This window comes from Oncorhynchus mykiss, chromosome 17 (genome assembly GCF_013265735.2).
Source record: "Oncorhynchus mykiss isolate Arlee chromosome 17, USDA_OmykA_1.1, whole genome shotgun sequence".
NCBI classification, from domain to species: domain Eukaryota; kingdom Metazoa; phylum Chordata; class Actinopteri; order Salmoniformes; family Salmonidae; genus Oncorhynchus; species Oncorhynchus mykiss.
Window position 1 is genome coordinate 7,856,153 of NC_048581.1, and position 17,500 is coordinate 7,873,652.

General features: G+C 38.0%; 1 protein-coding gene across 1 annotated transcript in view; it reads left to right on the plus strand.

The window, feature by feature from the left end:
* Window positions 1–594, plus strand: part of LOC110513544 (protein ELFN1) — a 173,045-nt gene extending 172,451 nt beyond the window's left edge. The window contains exon 14 of the mRNA XM_036948755.1: window positions 81–594. Coding sequence (XP_036804650.1) covers window positions 81–331 — 251 coding nt within the window. The 3' untranslated portion in view covers window positions 332–594. The remainder of the gene's footprint in view (window positions 1–80) is intronic.
* Window positions 595–17,500: the final 16,906 nt, after the last annotated feature.

Here is a 17,500-nt window from a genome sequence, read left to right on the forward strand (position 1 = left end):
GTGTGTATATACTGAGTTTGACAAACCAATTTCCCCTCTGGGATGAATAAAGTGTTGTTCTTATCTCTGATCTCATCCAGCCTACGCCCAGCTGTCCCCGCAGTACCACAACCTGAGCTACGAGTCCAGTCCTGAGTACTCCTGCACCCCGTCGCTCGGCATCTGGGAGAGGTTCAAACTCCACCGGAAGAGACACAGAGACGAGGACTACGAGGAGGAATACATGGCGGCAGGACACGCACTGAGGAGGAGTTTGCAGGTCGCCAAGGACGAGGATCTGCACGACATACTGGACTATTGGAAAGGTGTCTCGGCACAGCAGAAGTCGTGAAGGGGCTGGTGTCGTGTGCTGTGACGAGGCCCTGTCACTACTGAGTTGGGCATGAAGGAGGACGGAGGTCGGAGGTCGTACGGCGACTAAGGGCTCTCTATTCCACCTGGAAAGATGAGGCGTTACAGATTCCGCGATTAGTTTCTGATTGACGTCTCTGCTACAGCTGGAACATCTACACACACACACACACACACACACACACACACACACACACAGACAGACACAGACACAGACACAGACACAGACACACACAGACACACACACACACACACACACACAGACACACACGCACACACACACACACACACACACACACACACACACACACACACACACACACACACACACACACACACACACACACACACACACACACAGACACACACACACACACACACACACACCTCTCTCTCTCTGCTTTTAAAAAACATGGACCAAAATGAAATTAAAACGATTTTAAAAACAACAAATGAAGAACTTGATTCAAAATCATTTTTTAAAAGAAGATCCTGAGATATGATGACTATTTCTCCCGGACTTCTCTGTAGCTGTTTCTACTAAAACTAGGTTTTTGGATGAACACAAAAAAGAAACACAACAAACACACGATATTATATGGACTGGTGGTCTCACGAGTGTGAGTACGCTACAGTGTATGTGCCAAATCAACAAGGGTCGCAAATAGAACCTTCTTCCCTAGAAAGTAGTACACTGTATAGGGAATACAGTGTGATTTGGGACACAGCACCGAGGAGAACCGTTGAAACACTGTATAAACCTCTCTCTGGCCTCGTCGCTCTTTTCTACATATTAAAACAAGTTAGAATAAGATGTGATTCTTACTATTATTATTGTTATTGATATTATCAGTACTATTATTTGAATATCGCATGGCAACGTCCTGTGACAGTGACTATGGTTGTGACTTTTCGAGAAAGAAGAACCTCAAAATGGCCGTCGCACAACCTCATTATAAAATGTCCGCCTCTGAACAACCTCGACGAAGACAGACATTTGTGATCTCTTCTTCTTCTTTTTTTTACCAGAGGACTCTTTCTCTCTTCCTTAAGGAACACTATTTTCCTCTACTAACAGACTCTTATTCTGAAACGTTCCTTGATGTATTACAGAGGGGACTTTATTGTGAAATTACAAGAAGGGGGGGGGGGTGAAGAAGCTCTATATTTGCATAAACATATGTCTTGTTAGTTAGTTAGCTAGTTAGTGTGTTTCTACCGAGGGGATTAGTTAGTTAGCTAGTTAGTGTGTTTCTACCGAGGGGATTTGAAAACCTTCTTTGAGACTTTGAGAGACCAGCTACAAACTGACCTGCAGTACGTTTTTGATTTTGAAATCCTACCAATCTCTAATGAATGTCTTCAAGTCCCTAACGAGGATGATTACTGCACTGTTCAAAATCAGAAAACGTCTCGTAACTCTAAAAACACCCTCCCTGAAAACACTGTAGCCTACAACTCCCAGATTTATTTATTCATTTTTTTTACCCACAATTCCTCTGTCCCTTCCTTGTCCCTCCCCCAAATCCCGGTAGTTCCTCCCTCCCAGTCCCATTCCTCAGTTGAGTTTTAGTTTAAATCACAACTCAAACGGCACAAAAAGGACCGACCGGGCCAACTGTCACCGAATCTCCCCGTACCTCAACCCAATCCGCTCTATGACCAAAGTGCTGTGGTAGCAACAGTTCCCAGTTGTCCTTCTAGCCCAGTCTGTCCCCATATACCCTGGCTGGGTCTCAGATGACAGCCTGTTTCCTATATACCCTGGCTGGGTCTCAGATGACAGCCTGTTTCCTATATATGGTCACAACAACCTTTTCATTTGTTGATTTTGGTTGCTGCTTTTTATGTATTTACTTATTTATTTTTTTTACCATTTTTGTAGCAGCCCTCGGTTTCCACGGATACAGCTCTTGGTTTCCATGGATACTAGGACACAGGAAGTGGAATCACGTGCACTATATAGGGAACAGGGTGCCATATCTACAGACCTACTACAGGAGATGAATGTACTTCTTTACATCATTAAAAGTAAACGGCAGCTGATACTGCTGACAGATACCGTTTTGTAATTCTCTCTCTGTCTGTTTCTCTCTCTTCCTCCCTCTCTGTCTCTGTCTCTGTCTTCCTTCCTCCCTCTCTGTCTCTCTCTCTCTCTCTCTGTCTCTCTCTCTGTCTCTTCCTCTCTGTCTCTCTGTCTGTTTCTCTCTGTCTCTCTCTCTCTACCTCTGTCTGTTTCTCTTTGTCTTCCTCTGTCTGTTTCTCTCTCTCTCTTCCTCTCTGTCTGTTTCTCTCTCTTCCTCTCTGTCTGTTTCTCTCTCTCTCTTCCTCTCTGTCTGTTTCTCTCTCTCTTCCTCTGTCTGTTTCTCTCTCTCTTCCTCTGTCTTTCTCTCTTTCTCTTCCTCTGTCTGTTTCTCTCTCTTCCTCTGTCTGTTTCTCTCTCTTCCTCTGTCTGTTTCTCTCTCTCTCTTCCTCTCTGTCTGTTTCTCTCTCTCTCTTCCTCTCTGTCTGTTTCTCTCTCTCTTCCTCTGTCTGTTTCTCTCTCTCTCTTCCTCTCTATCTGTTTCTCTCTCTTCCTCTGTCTGTTTCTCTCTCTCTCTCCCTTTTTCTCTCATGATTTCTCTCTGATACACTGTATATTGATCTGATCATGATTGGTTGATTGATTGATATTGACACCTTATATTATCTGATCATGATGTATTGTTAATTGATATTGATACCTTACGATATGATCATGATTGATTGATATTGGTACATGGTATGATCATGATTGATTGATATTGATACATTACGATATGATCATGATTGATTGATACCTTATATGATCATGATTGATTGATATTGATACCTTATATGATCATGATTGATTGATTTTGACACATCTGATCATGATGTATTTATTGATTGATTGATTGATTGACTGCTTATACGTGCTTAAATCATTTAGCCGTGTTAACTAAACAGCCTTATACAGTTTAGGTTTTTATTTTCTTGGCGTGTAATGTTTGTAAAATGACAATTTGAAGTTTTCTCTTCATCTTTGGATGGTTTTCTCAACCATATTTTTTCTAAATGCTACACGATGATTCTTCTTAAAGCCTCACACAAAGCTGTTTCTTTAAATAACAGCTTTCTAAATGTATGTAGTAAACTAATCCGTTTGTTGGTTAGATTGCTTTTTTGTGTTGCTTTTTTTTTTTAAATGATGTTTTTTTTTTGTAGCATCCCTTGGTATCCATGGATACCGCTGGGAGACAAAAAGTAGAAACATTGTGTAAAGGATGACAAGAGAAGAAGAAGGAGGAGAAAGTGGAGGAAGAGCAACTCGCGCAGTTGGATAGTGTGCATTCTGGGTAAACGGGAATCAGAGACTGACAGCGTGTTCTGTGGTTGTGTTGCGTTTCCGCTTGCGATACGACGGAGAGAGAGAGAGAGAGAGAGAGAGAGAGAGAGAGAGAGAGAGAGAGAGAGAGAGAGAGAGAGAGAGAGAGAGAGAGAGAGAGAGAGAGAGAGAGAGAGAGAGAGAGAGAGAGAGAGAGAGAGCGAGAGAGAGAGAGAGAGAGAGAGAGAGAGAGAGAGAGAGAGAGACGTGGTTATCGCAACGATCTCTGAGATTCCCGGAGTCTTCTCCTTGGTCTGTCGGAAATAAACATGAAGCACAATAAAACATCTTTCCTTCTCCTTGGTTCTTCTTCTTTTCCTGTAGAACGAACGGAGAATGAAAAGGAGGGGATTGTGGAGAGGGAGTAAAAGAGATGAATGAAGAAAGAGTGGGAGTGTGTGATGATGCGTGTCGAGACGAGAGAGAGTAAGTGAGAGAGAGGAGGAGGAAAGAGCCAGGAGAAAAATATGAAAAGCAGAGATGGCCGACAGGGTCGTTCTCTTATATCCGATAGCGCTGATCTGTCTCGTGTCTCACAAAGCGTAATGGGAGAGATTAAAAGTAGTTCTGTCTGACATTCCAAAATATTACCGGGGAGACATCGTCTGCTGAACCACATTTCATCCCCAAAACAGGCTGAATGAGTCGTAGCTAAAACAATAAATCTGTCCATAATGTTGACGTTTTCTGTGGTGAAGAACTCCCACTATTTGACATCCAGCTAGGGAGTTTTGTACTTCAACAAGCAGCATTTGGAACAAGCTAGCTTAAATGTGTCCAACATTAGCTTGCTAGCTGAGCCATTTGGATTGACAATGTGTACTCAAGCTAGCTTAAATGTGTCCAACATTAGCTTGCTAGCTGAGCCATTTGGATTGACAACGTGTACTCAAGCTAGCTTAAATGTGCCCAACATTAGCTTGCTAGCTGAGTCATTTGGATTGACAACGTGTACTCAAGCTAGCTTAAATGTGTCCAACATTAGCTTGCTAGCTGAGTCATTTGGATTGATTTATTTAACCAGGTAGGCTAGTTGAGAACACCTTTATTTAACCAGGTAGGCTAGTTGAGAACACCTTTATTTAACCAGGTAGGCTAGTTGAGAACAAGTTCTCATTTACAACTGTGACCTGGCCAAGATAAAGCAAAGCAGTGCGACACAAACAACAACACAGAGTTACACATGGAATGAACAAAACATACAGCCAATAACACAATAAACAAGTCAATGACACAGTAGAAAAAAAGAAAGTATATATACAGTGTGTGTAAAAGGCATGAGGAGGTAGGCAATAAATAGGCCATGGGAGCGAAGATTTACAAGTAGTTGGTGAACCAGGCGAGACAGTCATTTGAGAAGCCAAGGCTGTTGAGTCTGTCGATAAGAATGTGATGATTGACCGAGTCGAAAGCCTTGGCCAGGTCAATGAATACGGCTGCACAGTAATGTCTCTTATCGATGGAGGTTATGATATCGTTTAGGACCTTGAGCGTGGCTGAGGTGCACTCATGACCAGCTCGGAAACCAGATTGCATAGCGGAGAAGATACGGTGGGATTCGAAATGGTCGGTGATCTGAAGTTGCATATCGCAGGGTCTATTCGATGCTAATGCAGTACGCCACAGGATGTTTTTGTGTTGGTCACTGGCAGTCAGGTCTGGAGTGAACCAAGGACTATATCTGTTCCTGGTTCTACATTTTTTTAATTCTTATTTAAGATTGTGAGGGAAGCACTTTTATAGAATACCCAGGCATCCTACTGACGGAATGAGGTCAATATCCTTCCAGGATACCCGGGCCAGGTCGATTTGAAAGGCCTGCTCGCTGAAGTGTTTTAGGGAGCGTTTGACAGTGATGAGAGGAGGTCGTTTGACCACAGACCCATTACGGACGCAGGCCATGAGGCAGTGATCGCTGAGATCCTAGTTGAAAACAGCGGAGGTGTATTTAGAGGGCAGGTTGGTCAGGATGATATCTCTGAAGATAGATGGGGGGCAATCAAATCACATATGGTGTCCAGGGCACAGCTGGGGGCAGAAGGTGGTCTATAGCAAGCTGCAACAGTGAGAGTCTTGGATTTTTAAAAGGTGTGTGTGTGTGTGTGTGTGTGTGTGTGTGTGTGTGTGTGTGTGTGTGTGTGTGTGTGTGTGTGTGTGTGTGTGTGTGTGTGTGTGTGTGTGTGTGTGTGTGTGTGTGTGTGTGTGTGTGCGTGCAACTAAACAGCAACAAAAGGTGTTTGATTATTTCTTCTCTGAGTCTGCGTTTGAAAGGTTTAAGAGACTTCACCATTCCCTCCTACTCCTTCCTCCTCCCCCAGGTATCTCCCTCCCTCCTCCCCTCCACTCCCACCTGGGTTAGTTCAGTTCAGTCTGTCTCCATGGCTACATCACCTTACTCCTCCCTCTATCCTATCTCTCCCCCCATCTCTTCTCTTTTGTCTCCCCCCACTCTCTCCCTCATCTCCCTCCCCCTCCCTCTCTTCCCATCTCTCTCTCACTTACCAAACACATCAGTCTCCCCCTCTCCTTCTCTCTCTCTGTCCTCACACATCAGTCTCTCTCTCTGTCCTCACACATCAGTCTCTCTCTCTGTCCTCACACATCAGTCTCTCTCTCTGTCCTCACACATCAGTCTCTCTCTCTGTCCTCACACATTATTGAGTGTGTTCTGAACTAGTGGATAATACACTCTCAATTCCATACACTCGTCTGACAGCTTGAGACATGGAGCTGAGTAGTGACCTTTGTAAAGAGACACACACAGACAGGCAGGCACACACACACTGACAGGCAGACACACACAGACACACAGACAGACAGGCACACACACACACACACACACACACACACACACACACACACACACACACACACACACACACACACACACACACACACACACACACACAGGCAGACAGACACTGACAGACAGGCACACAGACACAGACAGACAGACAGACAGACACTGACAGGCAGGCACACAGACAGACAGACAGACACTGACAGGCAGGCACACAGACAGACAGACACACACACACACCACCCTCAAGGAATAGATGGTCTCATTGCCCACCTGCCATTTACACATGACTCACATGGCAGATACCTCTTTCTCTCTCTCCCTCCTTCACTTTCACTTTCAGCCTTTCTGCTATATGCAGAGAGAGAGGAGAGAGAGGAGAGAAGGGGCCGAGAAAGAGAGAGAGGAGAGAGGGGCAGAGAAAGAGGAGAGAGGAGAGAGGAGGGCAGAGAAAGAGGAGAGAGGAGAGAGGAGCAGAGAAAGAGGAGAGGGGAGAGAGGAGGGCAAGGAAAGAGGAGAGAGGAGAGAGGGGGACAGAGAGAGGAGAAAGGGGCAGAGAAAGAGAGAGAGGAGAGAGGAGGGCAGAGAAAGAGGAGAGAGGAGAGGGGGACAGAGAGAGAGAGAGGAGAGAGGGGGAAGAGAAAGAGAGCGAGAAGAGAGGGGCAGAGAAAGAGAGAGAGGGGGGACGGAGAGAGGAGGGCAGAGAAAGAAACATATGGGGGAGCGAGAGACCAATAGAGGGAAAGAGAGAGGAAGAGAGAAAAAGGGAAATGGGGACTTGTCTTTGAATCCCAGAGGCTGTACATAATAACCTGTTAGTATGTCTTTTAAAAGATCAGAATGTAGAATGTTCAATTATAATATATTTATATAAGATCGAAATGGAAAATAGGTCAACCTAAAGCAATGCAGAGGGTGGGGGGGAAGAGAGAGAAAGAGAGAGGGAGAGAGAGAGTAAGAACAAACAGAAAGAGAAAGAGAGAGGGAGAGAGAGAGTAAGAACAAACAGAAAGAGAAAGAGAGAGGGAGAGGGAGAGAGAGAGTAAGAACAAACAGAAAGAGAAAGAGAAAGAGAGAGAGAACGAACAGAAAGAGAGGGAGAGAGAGAGTAAGAACAAACAGAAAGAGAAAGAGAGAGGGAGAGAGAGAGAGTAAGAACAAACAGAAAGAGAAAGAGAGAGGGAGAGAGAGAGAGTAAGAAGAAACAGAAAGAGAAAGAGAGAGGGAGAGAGAGAGTAAGAACGAACAGAAAGAGAAAGAGAGAGGGAGAGAGAGAGTAAGAACAAACAGAAAGAGAAAGAGAGAGGGAGAGAGAGAGAGTAAGAACAAACAGAAAGAGAGAGAGAGAGGGAGAGGGAGAGAGAGAGTAAGAACAAACAGAAAGAGAGAGAGTAAGAACAAACAGAAAGAGAAAGAGAGAGGGAGAGAGAGAGTAAGAACAAACAGAAAGAGAAAGAGAGAGGGAGAGAGAGAGTAAGAACAAACAGAAAGAGAAAGAGAGAGAGAGAGAGAGAGAGTAAGAACAAACAGAAAGAGAGAGAGTAAGAACAAACAGAAAGAGAAAGAGAGAGAGAGAGAGAGAGAGAGAGAGAGAGAGTAAGAACAAACAGAAAGAGAGAGAGTAAGAACAAACAGAAAGAGAAAGAGAGAGAGAGAGAGAGAGAGAGAGAGTAAGAACAAACAGAAAGAGAAAGAGAAAGAGAGAGAGAGAGAGAGAGAGAGAGAGAGAGAGAGAGAGAGAGAGAGAGAGAGAACGAACAGAAAGAGAAAGAGAAAGGGAGAGAGAGAGTAAGAACAAAGAAAGAGAAAGAGAAAAAGAGAGAGAGAGGGAGAGAGAGAGAGAACAAACAGAAAGAGAGAGAGACCACTAGAGCCAAACAGGATGAATTATTAACATTAAACAGAGAGAGAACATTGACTAAAGGTCATTTTCAGATAAAAAAAATTACTACGCACACGAGTATCATGTATAGTTATTATATACAAACGCCGTTAAATGACGAGTTATTACAGAAATATAACCCTGTCTTGTTGTAATACCAGTGTTCAGGGTTGTTGTAATACCAGTGTTCAGGGTTGATACCAGTGTTCAGGGTTGATACCAGTGTTCAGTGTTGATACTAGTGTTCAGGGTTGTTGTAATACCAGTGTTCAGGGTTGTTACTAGTGTTCAGGGTTGATACCAGTGTTCAGGGTTGTTACTAGTGTTCAGGGTTGATACCAGTGTTCAGGGTTGATACCAGTGTTCAGGGTTCTAGGCTGTTTGACTTGGTGTTCAGGGTTCTAGGCTGTTTGACTTGGTGTTCAGGGTTCTAGGCTGTTTGACTTGGTGTTCAGGGTTCTAGGCTGTTTGACTTGGTGTTCAGGGTTCTAGGCTGTTTGACTTGGTGTTCAGGGTTCTAGGCTGTTTGACTTGGTGTTCAGGGTTCTAGGCTGTTTGACTTGGTGTTCAGGGTTCTAGACTGTTTGACTTGGTGTTCTTATTGGTTCCCGTGTCAAGTGAAAGGTTGTTGTGTTTTCTAAAGGTCAACTCAAGGTTGGAGTCTTTTTCCATTTATGATCAATAACAACATTTCAAGCATCTTGTACGACAGGTACTAACTAGTCTATTATCTTTCATTCGGGGTCACTGACAGAGAAGGAGAGAGAGAAGGGTAGACACAGGAAAACCTGGCTCCCTGTAGAGGAAAGGCTGTACAACCACTGCACCACCTGAGACGGAGCTGCATTTCCTGGCAAAATGTGAAAAATATAAAACAATTAGAGAGTGTCATTTCCCCAAATTTGAAACCCTTATTCAAGGTTTCAAAGACCTCTCTGATGAGAGTAGGCTACCCGTCCTGTTGGGGGAGGACGCAGAGAGCTGTGGGTTGACAGCCAACTACATTGCTGCCTGCCATAAGTTGAGGGACAGAGTCTGACAGACCAATCAACCTGCACATGTCCTCTACTTTATGCTTATTGTTATTGTTCAATGTATGGTTATTTTGACCCTTGGTTATTGTTGTTACTTTTGTCCCGTTGACAATGTTGTTCTCATTATTTTCATATTGTAAATATCCAAAGCAAGCTTTGGCAATATTTATATTGCTATGTCATGCCAATGAAGCAAATTGAATTGAGAGAGAGAGAGAGAGAGAGATAGAGAGAGACAGAGACAGAGAGAGACAGAGAGATAGAGTGAAGGACACAAAGTTGTCTGTAGTTTAATAAATGAGGGAGTCCTGAGTCAATGTGTGAGACAAGGGGCATTGCTTTCCTTCTCTGAATTACAAGGTGACACTGGACTAATTAAACACACACACACACACACACACACGTCCAGTCTCATCGAGTGAAAGAGGGCAGAACGAGGGATCACCTCAGTGCAAATTAAAAGCTCCCTAATTACCCCTTCTGCCACTCTGCTAACACGACGGCCATCTTGACTCGGCTCTGATCCCTGCCTGCTGTCTGGTTACCAGGGCTCCTCCAGCTGCCATAGAGAATGACTGGGGCCGGGCAGAACCGCAGGCGACTGCTGAAAAATGTCACTCTCTCTGCCAAGGACCAAGAGGCACTGAAACTTTCCCCGAGACAAAGTTTAGTTTAGACAGATAACTAGGTGCTTGAAACAAAGCTGAGGAAAGAGGTTTGACTTTGAGGAAGATGAAATCTGTCTTCGGTATTCTACTCATAGAATTATATAATATAACTTCATTTAATGTATTCTAGAAGACCGTTTTAGAATTCTATAATAGAACTTAATTTAATGTATTCTAGAAGACCGTTTTAGAATTCTATAATAGAACTTCATTTAATGTATTCTAGAAGACCGTTTTAGAATGACATCATAGAACTTCATTTAATGTATTCTATTTGATAGGATCTCTGTGATTATACGGCATCACAATAGATCAAAGGTAAAAGAGGGAGGTCCTCAATAAGGAAGTGGTCGGACCAAGCAGACAGGAGGCTACAAGACCGTTTTGCTAGCACAGACTGGGATATGTTCCAGGGATTCAACCACAACAGTCACGAGCTTCCTCAATAAGTGCATAGACGATGAACACAGTTCCTATAAGAACGTATCCAAACCAAACACCATGGATTACAGGCAGTATCCACGCTGGGCTAAAAGCTAGAGTTACCACTTACAAGGAATGGGACATGGACACATACAAGAAAGCTAGGACATCAAACATGCAGAAGGACAATATAGGAGGAATCGTAGTACAGAGGCTCCGATGCTCGTCGGCAGTGTAGCCTAGTGGTTAGAGCGTTGGACTAGTAACCGGAAGGTTGCAAGTTCAAACCCCCGAATCTGTCGTTCTGCCCCTGAACATGACGGCCTGTTCCTAGGCCGTCATTGAAAATAAGAATTTGTTCTTAACTGACTTGCCTAGTTAAATAAAGGTAAAATAAAAAAAAATAAAATCGTATGTGGCAGGGCTTTGCAGACGGTAACGGATTACAAAGGGAAACCCAGCCGAGAGTTGCCCAGCGATGCAGAACTCCCATACGAGCTAAATGCCTTTTATGCTCGCTTTGAGGAATACAACACTGAGTCTTGCGTGAAAGCACCTGTTGTTCCGGATGACTGTATGATGTCCCTTTTAAAGGCTGCCGGGCCAGGCGGAATACCAGGGCGTGTTCTCAGGAGCACAGACCAGCTGGCAGCTTTCTATCTCTCCTAGTGACCGTCTGTAAATCACAACATGTTTCTATCTCTCCTAGTGACCGTCTGTAAATCACAACATGTTTCTATCTCTCCTTGTGACCGTCTGTAAATCACAACATGTTTCTATCTCTCCTAGTGACCGTCTGTAAATCTGTTTCAAGCTGACCACCATTGTCCCTGTTCCCAAAAACTGAAGAGATCAAAGGCGGAGGTCCTGGATATTATATATTCTACTGCCCTTTATACTCTGATATTATATATTCTACTGCACTTTATACTCTGATATTATATATTCTACTGCCCTTTATACTGATATTATATATTCTACTGCCCTTTATACTCTGATATTATATATTCTACTGCACTTTATACTCTGATATTATATATTCTACTGCCCTTTATACTGATATTATATATTCTACTGTCCTTTATACTCTGATATTATATATTCTACTGCGCTTTAAAACTCTGATATTATATATTCTACTGCCCTTTATACTCTGATATTATATATTCTACTGTCCTTTATACTGATATTATATATTCTACTGTCCTTTATACTCTGATATTATATATTCTACTGTCCTTTATACTCTGATATTATATATTCTACTGTCCTTTATACTGATATTATATATTCTACTGTCCTTTATACTCTGATATTATATATTCTACTGCCCTTTATACTCTGATATTATATATTCTACTGCCCTTTATACTGATATTATATATTCTACTGCCCTTTATACTCTGATATTATATATTCTACTGCCCTATATACTCTGATATTATATATTCTACTGCCCTTTATACTCTGATATTATATATTCTACTGCCCTTTATACTCTGATATTATATATTCTACTGCACTTTATACTCTGATATTATATATTCTACTGCCCTTTATACTCTGATATTATATATTCTACTGCCCTTTATACTGATATTATATATTCTACTGTCCTTTATACTCTGATATTATATATTCTACTGTCCTTTATACTGATATTATATATTCTACTGCCCTTTATACTCTGATATTATATATTCTACTGCCCTTTATACTGATATTATATATTCTACTGTCCTTTATACTCTGATATTATATATTCTACTGCACTTTATACTCTGATATTATATATTCTACTGCCCTTTATACTCTGATATTATATATTCTACTGTCCTTTATACTCTGATATTATATATTCTACTGCCCTTTATACTGATATTATATATTCTACTGCCCTTTATACTGATATTATATATTCTACTGCCCTTTATACTCTGATATTATATATTCTACTGCCCTTTATACTGATATTATATATTCTACTGCCCTTTATACTCTGATATTATATATTCTACTGCCCTTTATACTCTGATATTATATATTCTACTGCCCTTTATACTCTGATATTATATATTCTACTGCCCTTTATACTCTGATATTATATATTCTACTGTCCTTTATACTCTGATATTATATATTCTACTGCCCTTTATACTCTGATATTATATATTCTACTGCCCTTTATACTGATATTATATATTCTACTGCCCTTTATACTCTGATATTATATATTCTACTGTCCTTTATACTCTGATATTATATATTCTACTGTCCTTTATACTCTGATATTATATATTCTACTGCCCTTTATACTGATATTATATATTCTACTGCCCTTTATACTCTGATATTATATATTCTACTGCCCTTTATACTCTGATATTATATATTCTACTGCCCTTTATACTCTGATATTATATATTCTACTGTCCTTTATACTCTGATATTATATATTCTACTGCCCTTTATACTGATATTATATATTCTACTGCACTTTATACTCTGATATTATATATTCTACTGCCCTTTATACTCTGATATTATATATTCTACTGCCCTTTATACTGATATTATATATTCTACTGCCCTTTATACTCTGATATTATATATTCTACTGTCCTTTATACTCTGATATTATATATTCTACTGCACTTTATACTCTGATATTATATATTCTACTGCCCTTTATACTCTGATATTATATATTCTACTGTCCTTTATACTCTGATATTATATATTCTACTGCCCTTTATACTCTGATATTATATATTCTACTGCCCTTTATACTCTGATATTATATATTCTACTGCCCTTTATACTCTGATATTATATATTCTACTGCCCTTTATACTGATATTATATATTCTACTGTCCTTTATACTGATATTATATATTCTACTGCCCTTTATACTCTGATATTATATATTCTACTGCCCTTTATACTCTGATATTATATATTCTACTGCCCTTTATACTGATATTATATATTCTACTGCCCTTTATACTCTGATATTATATATTCTACTGCCCTTTATACTCTGATATTATATATTCTACTGCCCTTTATACTGATATTATATATTCTACTGCACTTTATACTCTGATATTATACATTCTACTGCCCTTTATACTCTGATATTATATATTCTACTGCCCTTTATACTGATATTATATATTCTACTGCACTTTATACTCTAATATTATATATTCTACTGCCCTTTATACTGATATTATATATTCTACTGTCCTTTATACTCTGATATTATATATTCTACTGCCCTTTATACTCTGATATTATATATTCTACTGCCCTTTATACTGATATTATATATTCTACTGCCCTTTATACTCTGATATTATATATTCTACTGCCCTTTATACTGATATTATATATTCTACTGTCCTTTATACTCTGATATTATATATTCTACTGTCCTTTATACTCTGATATTATATATTCTACTGTCCTTTATACTCTGATATTATATATTCTACTGTCCTTTATACTCTGATATTATATATTCTACTGTCCTTTATACTCTGATATTATATATTCTACTGCCCTTTATACTGATATTATATATTCTACTGCACTTTATACTCTGATATTATATATTCTACTGCCCTTTATACTCTGATATTATATATTCTACTGCCCTTTATACTCTGATATTATATATTCTACTGCCCTTTATACTGATATTATATATTCTACTGCCCTTTATACTCTGATATTATATATTCTACTGCCCTTTATACTGATATTATATATTCTACTGTCCTTTATACTCTGATATTATATATTCTACTGTCCTTTATACTCTGATATTATATATTCTACTGCCCTTTATACTGATATTATATATTCTACTGTCCTTTATACTCTGATATTATATATTCTACTGTCCTTTATACTCTGATATTATATATTCTACTGTCCTTTATACTCTGATATTATATATTCTACTGCCCTTTATACTCTGATATTATATATTCTACTGTCCTTTATACTCTGATATTATATATTCTACTGCCCTTTATACTGATATTATATATTCTACTGCCCTTTATACTGATATTATATATTCTACTGCCCTTTATACTCTGATATTATATATTCTACTGCCCTTTATACTGATATTATATATTCTACTGCCCTTTATACTCTGATATTATATATTCTACTGCCCTTTATACTCTGATATTATATATTCTACTGCCCTTTATACTCTGATATTATATATTCTACTGCCCTTTATACTCTGATATTATATATTCTACTGTCCTTTATACTCTGATATTATATATTCTACTGCCCTTTATACTCTGATATTATATATTCTACTGCCCTTTATACTGATATTATATATTCTACTGCCCTTTATACTCTGATATTATATATTCTACTGTCCTTTATACTCTGATATTATATATTCTACTGTCCTTTATACTCTGATATTATATATTCTACTGCCCTTTATACTGATATTATATATTCTACTGCCCTTTATACTCTGATATTATATATTCTACTGCCCTTTATACTCTGATATTATATATTCTACTGCCCTTTATACTCTGATATTATATATTCTACTGTCCTTTATACTCTGATATTATATATTCTACTGCCCTTTATACTGATATTATATATTCTACTGCACTTTATACTCTGATATTATATATTCTACTGCCCTTTATACTCTGATATTATATATTATACTGCCCTTTATACTGATATTATATATTCTACTGCCCTTTATACTCTGATATTATATATTCTACTGTCCTTTATACTCTGATATTATATATTCTACTGCACTTTATACTCTGATATTATATATTCTACTGCCCTTTATACTCTGATATTATATATTCTACTGTCCTTTATACTCTGATATTATATATTCTACTGCCCTTTATACTCTGATATTATATATTCTACTGCCCTTTATACTCTGATATTATATATTCTACTGCCCTTTATACTCTGATATTATATATTCTACTGCCCTTTATACTGATATTATATATTCTACTGTCCTTTATACTGATATTATATATTCTACTGCCCTTTATACTCTGATATTATATATTCTACTGCCCTTTATACTCTGATATTATATATTCTACTGCCCTTTATACTGATATTATATATTCTACTGCCCTTTATACTCTGATATTATATATTCTACTGCCCTTTATACTCTGATATTATATATTCTACTGCCCTTTATACTGATATTATATATTCTACTGCACTTTATACTCTGATATTATACATTCTACTGCCCTTTATACTCTGATATTATATATTCTACTGCCCTTTATACTGATATTATATATTCTACTGCACTTTATACTCTAATATTATATATTCTACTGCCCTTTATACTGATATTATATATTCTACTGTCCTTTATACTCTGATATTATATATTCTACTGCCCTTTATACTCTGATATTATATATTCTACTGCCCTTTATACTCTGATATTATATATTCTACTGCCCTTTATACTCTGATATTATATATTCTACTGCCCTTTATACTCTGATATTATATATTCTACTGCCCTTTATACTCTGATATTATATATTCTACTGTCCTTTATACTCTGATATTATATATTCTACTGCCCTTTATACTGATATTATATATTCTACTGCACTTTATACTCTGATATTATATATTCTACTGCCCTTTATACTCTGATATTATATATTCTACTGCCCTTTATACTCTGATATTATATATTCTACTGCCCTTTATACTGATATTATATATTCTACTGCCCTTTATACTCTGATATTATATATTCTACTGCCCTTTATACTCTGATATTATATATTCTACTGCCCTTTATACTCTGATATTATATATTCTACTGCCCTTTATACTGATATTATATATTCTACTGTCCTTTATACTCTGATATTATATATTCTACTGCCCTTTATACTCTGATATTATATATTCTACTGCCCTTTATACTGATATTATATATTCTACTGCCCTTTATACTCTGATATTATATATTCTACTGCCCTTTATACTCTGATATTATATATTCTACTGCCCTTTATACTCTGATATTATATATTCTACTGCCCTTTATACTGATATTATATATTCTACTGCCCTTTATACTCTGATATTATATATTCTACTGCCCTTTATACTCTGATATTATATATTCTACTGCCCTTTATACTCTGATATTATATATTCTACTGCCCTTTATACTCTGATATTATATATTCTACTGCCCTTTATACTGATATTATATATTCTACTGCCCTTTATACTCTGATATTATATATTCTACTGCCCTTTATACTGATATTATATATTCTACTGCCCTTTATACTGATATTATATATTCTACTGTCCTTTATACTCTGATATTATATATTCTACTGCCCTTTATACTCTGATATTATATATTCTACTGCCCTTTATACTCTGATATTATATATTCTACTGCCCTATATACTCTGATATTATATATTCTACTGCCCTTTATACTCTGATATTATATATTCTACTGTCCTTTATACTCTGATATTATATATTCTACTGCCCTTTATACTCTGATATTATATATTCTACTGCCCTATATACTCTGATATTATATATTCTACTGCCCTATATACTCTGATATTATATATTCTACTGCCCTTTATACTCTGATATTATATATTCTACTGTCCTTTATACTCTGATATTATATATTCTACTGCGCTTTAAAACTCTGATATTATATATTCTACTGTCCTTTATACTCTGATATTATATATTCTACTGCCCTTTATACTCTGATATTATATATTCTACTGCCCTATATACTCTGATATTATATATTCTACTGTCCTTTATACTCTGATATTATATATTCTACTGTCCTTTATACTCTGATATTATATATTCTACTGTGCTTTAAAACTCTGATA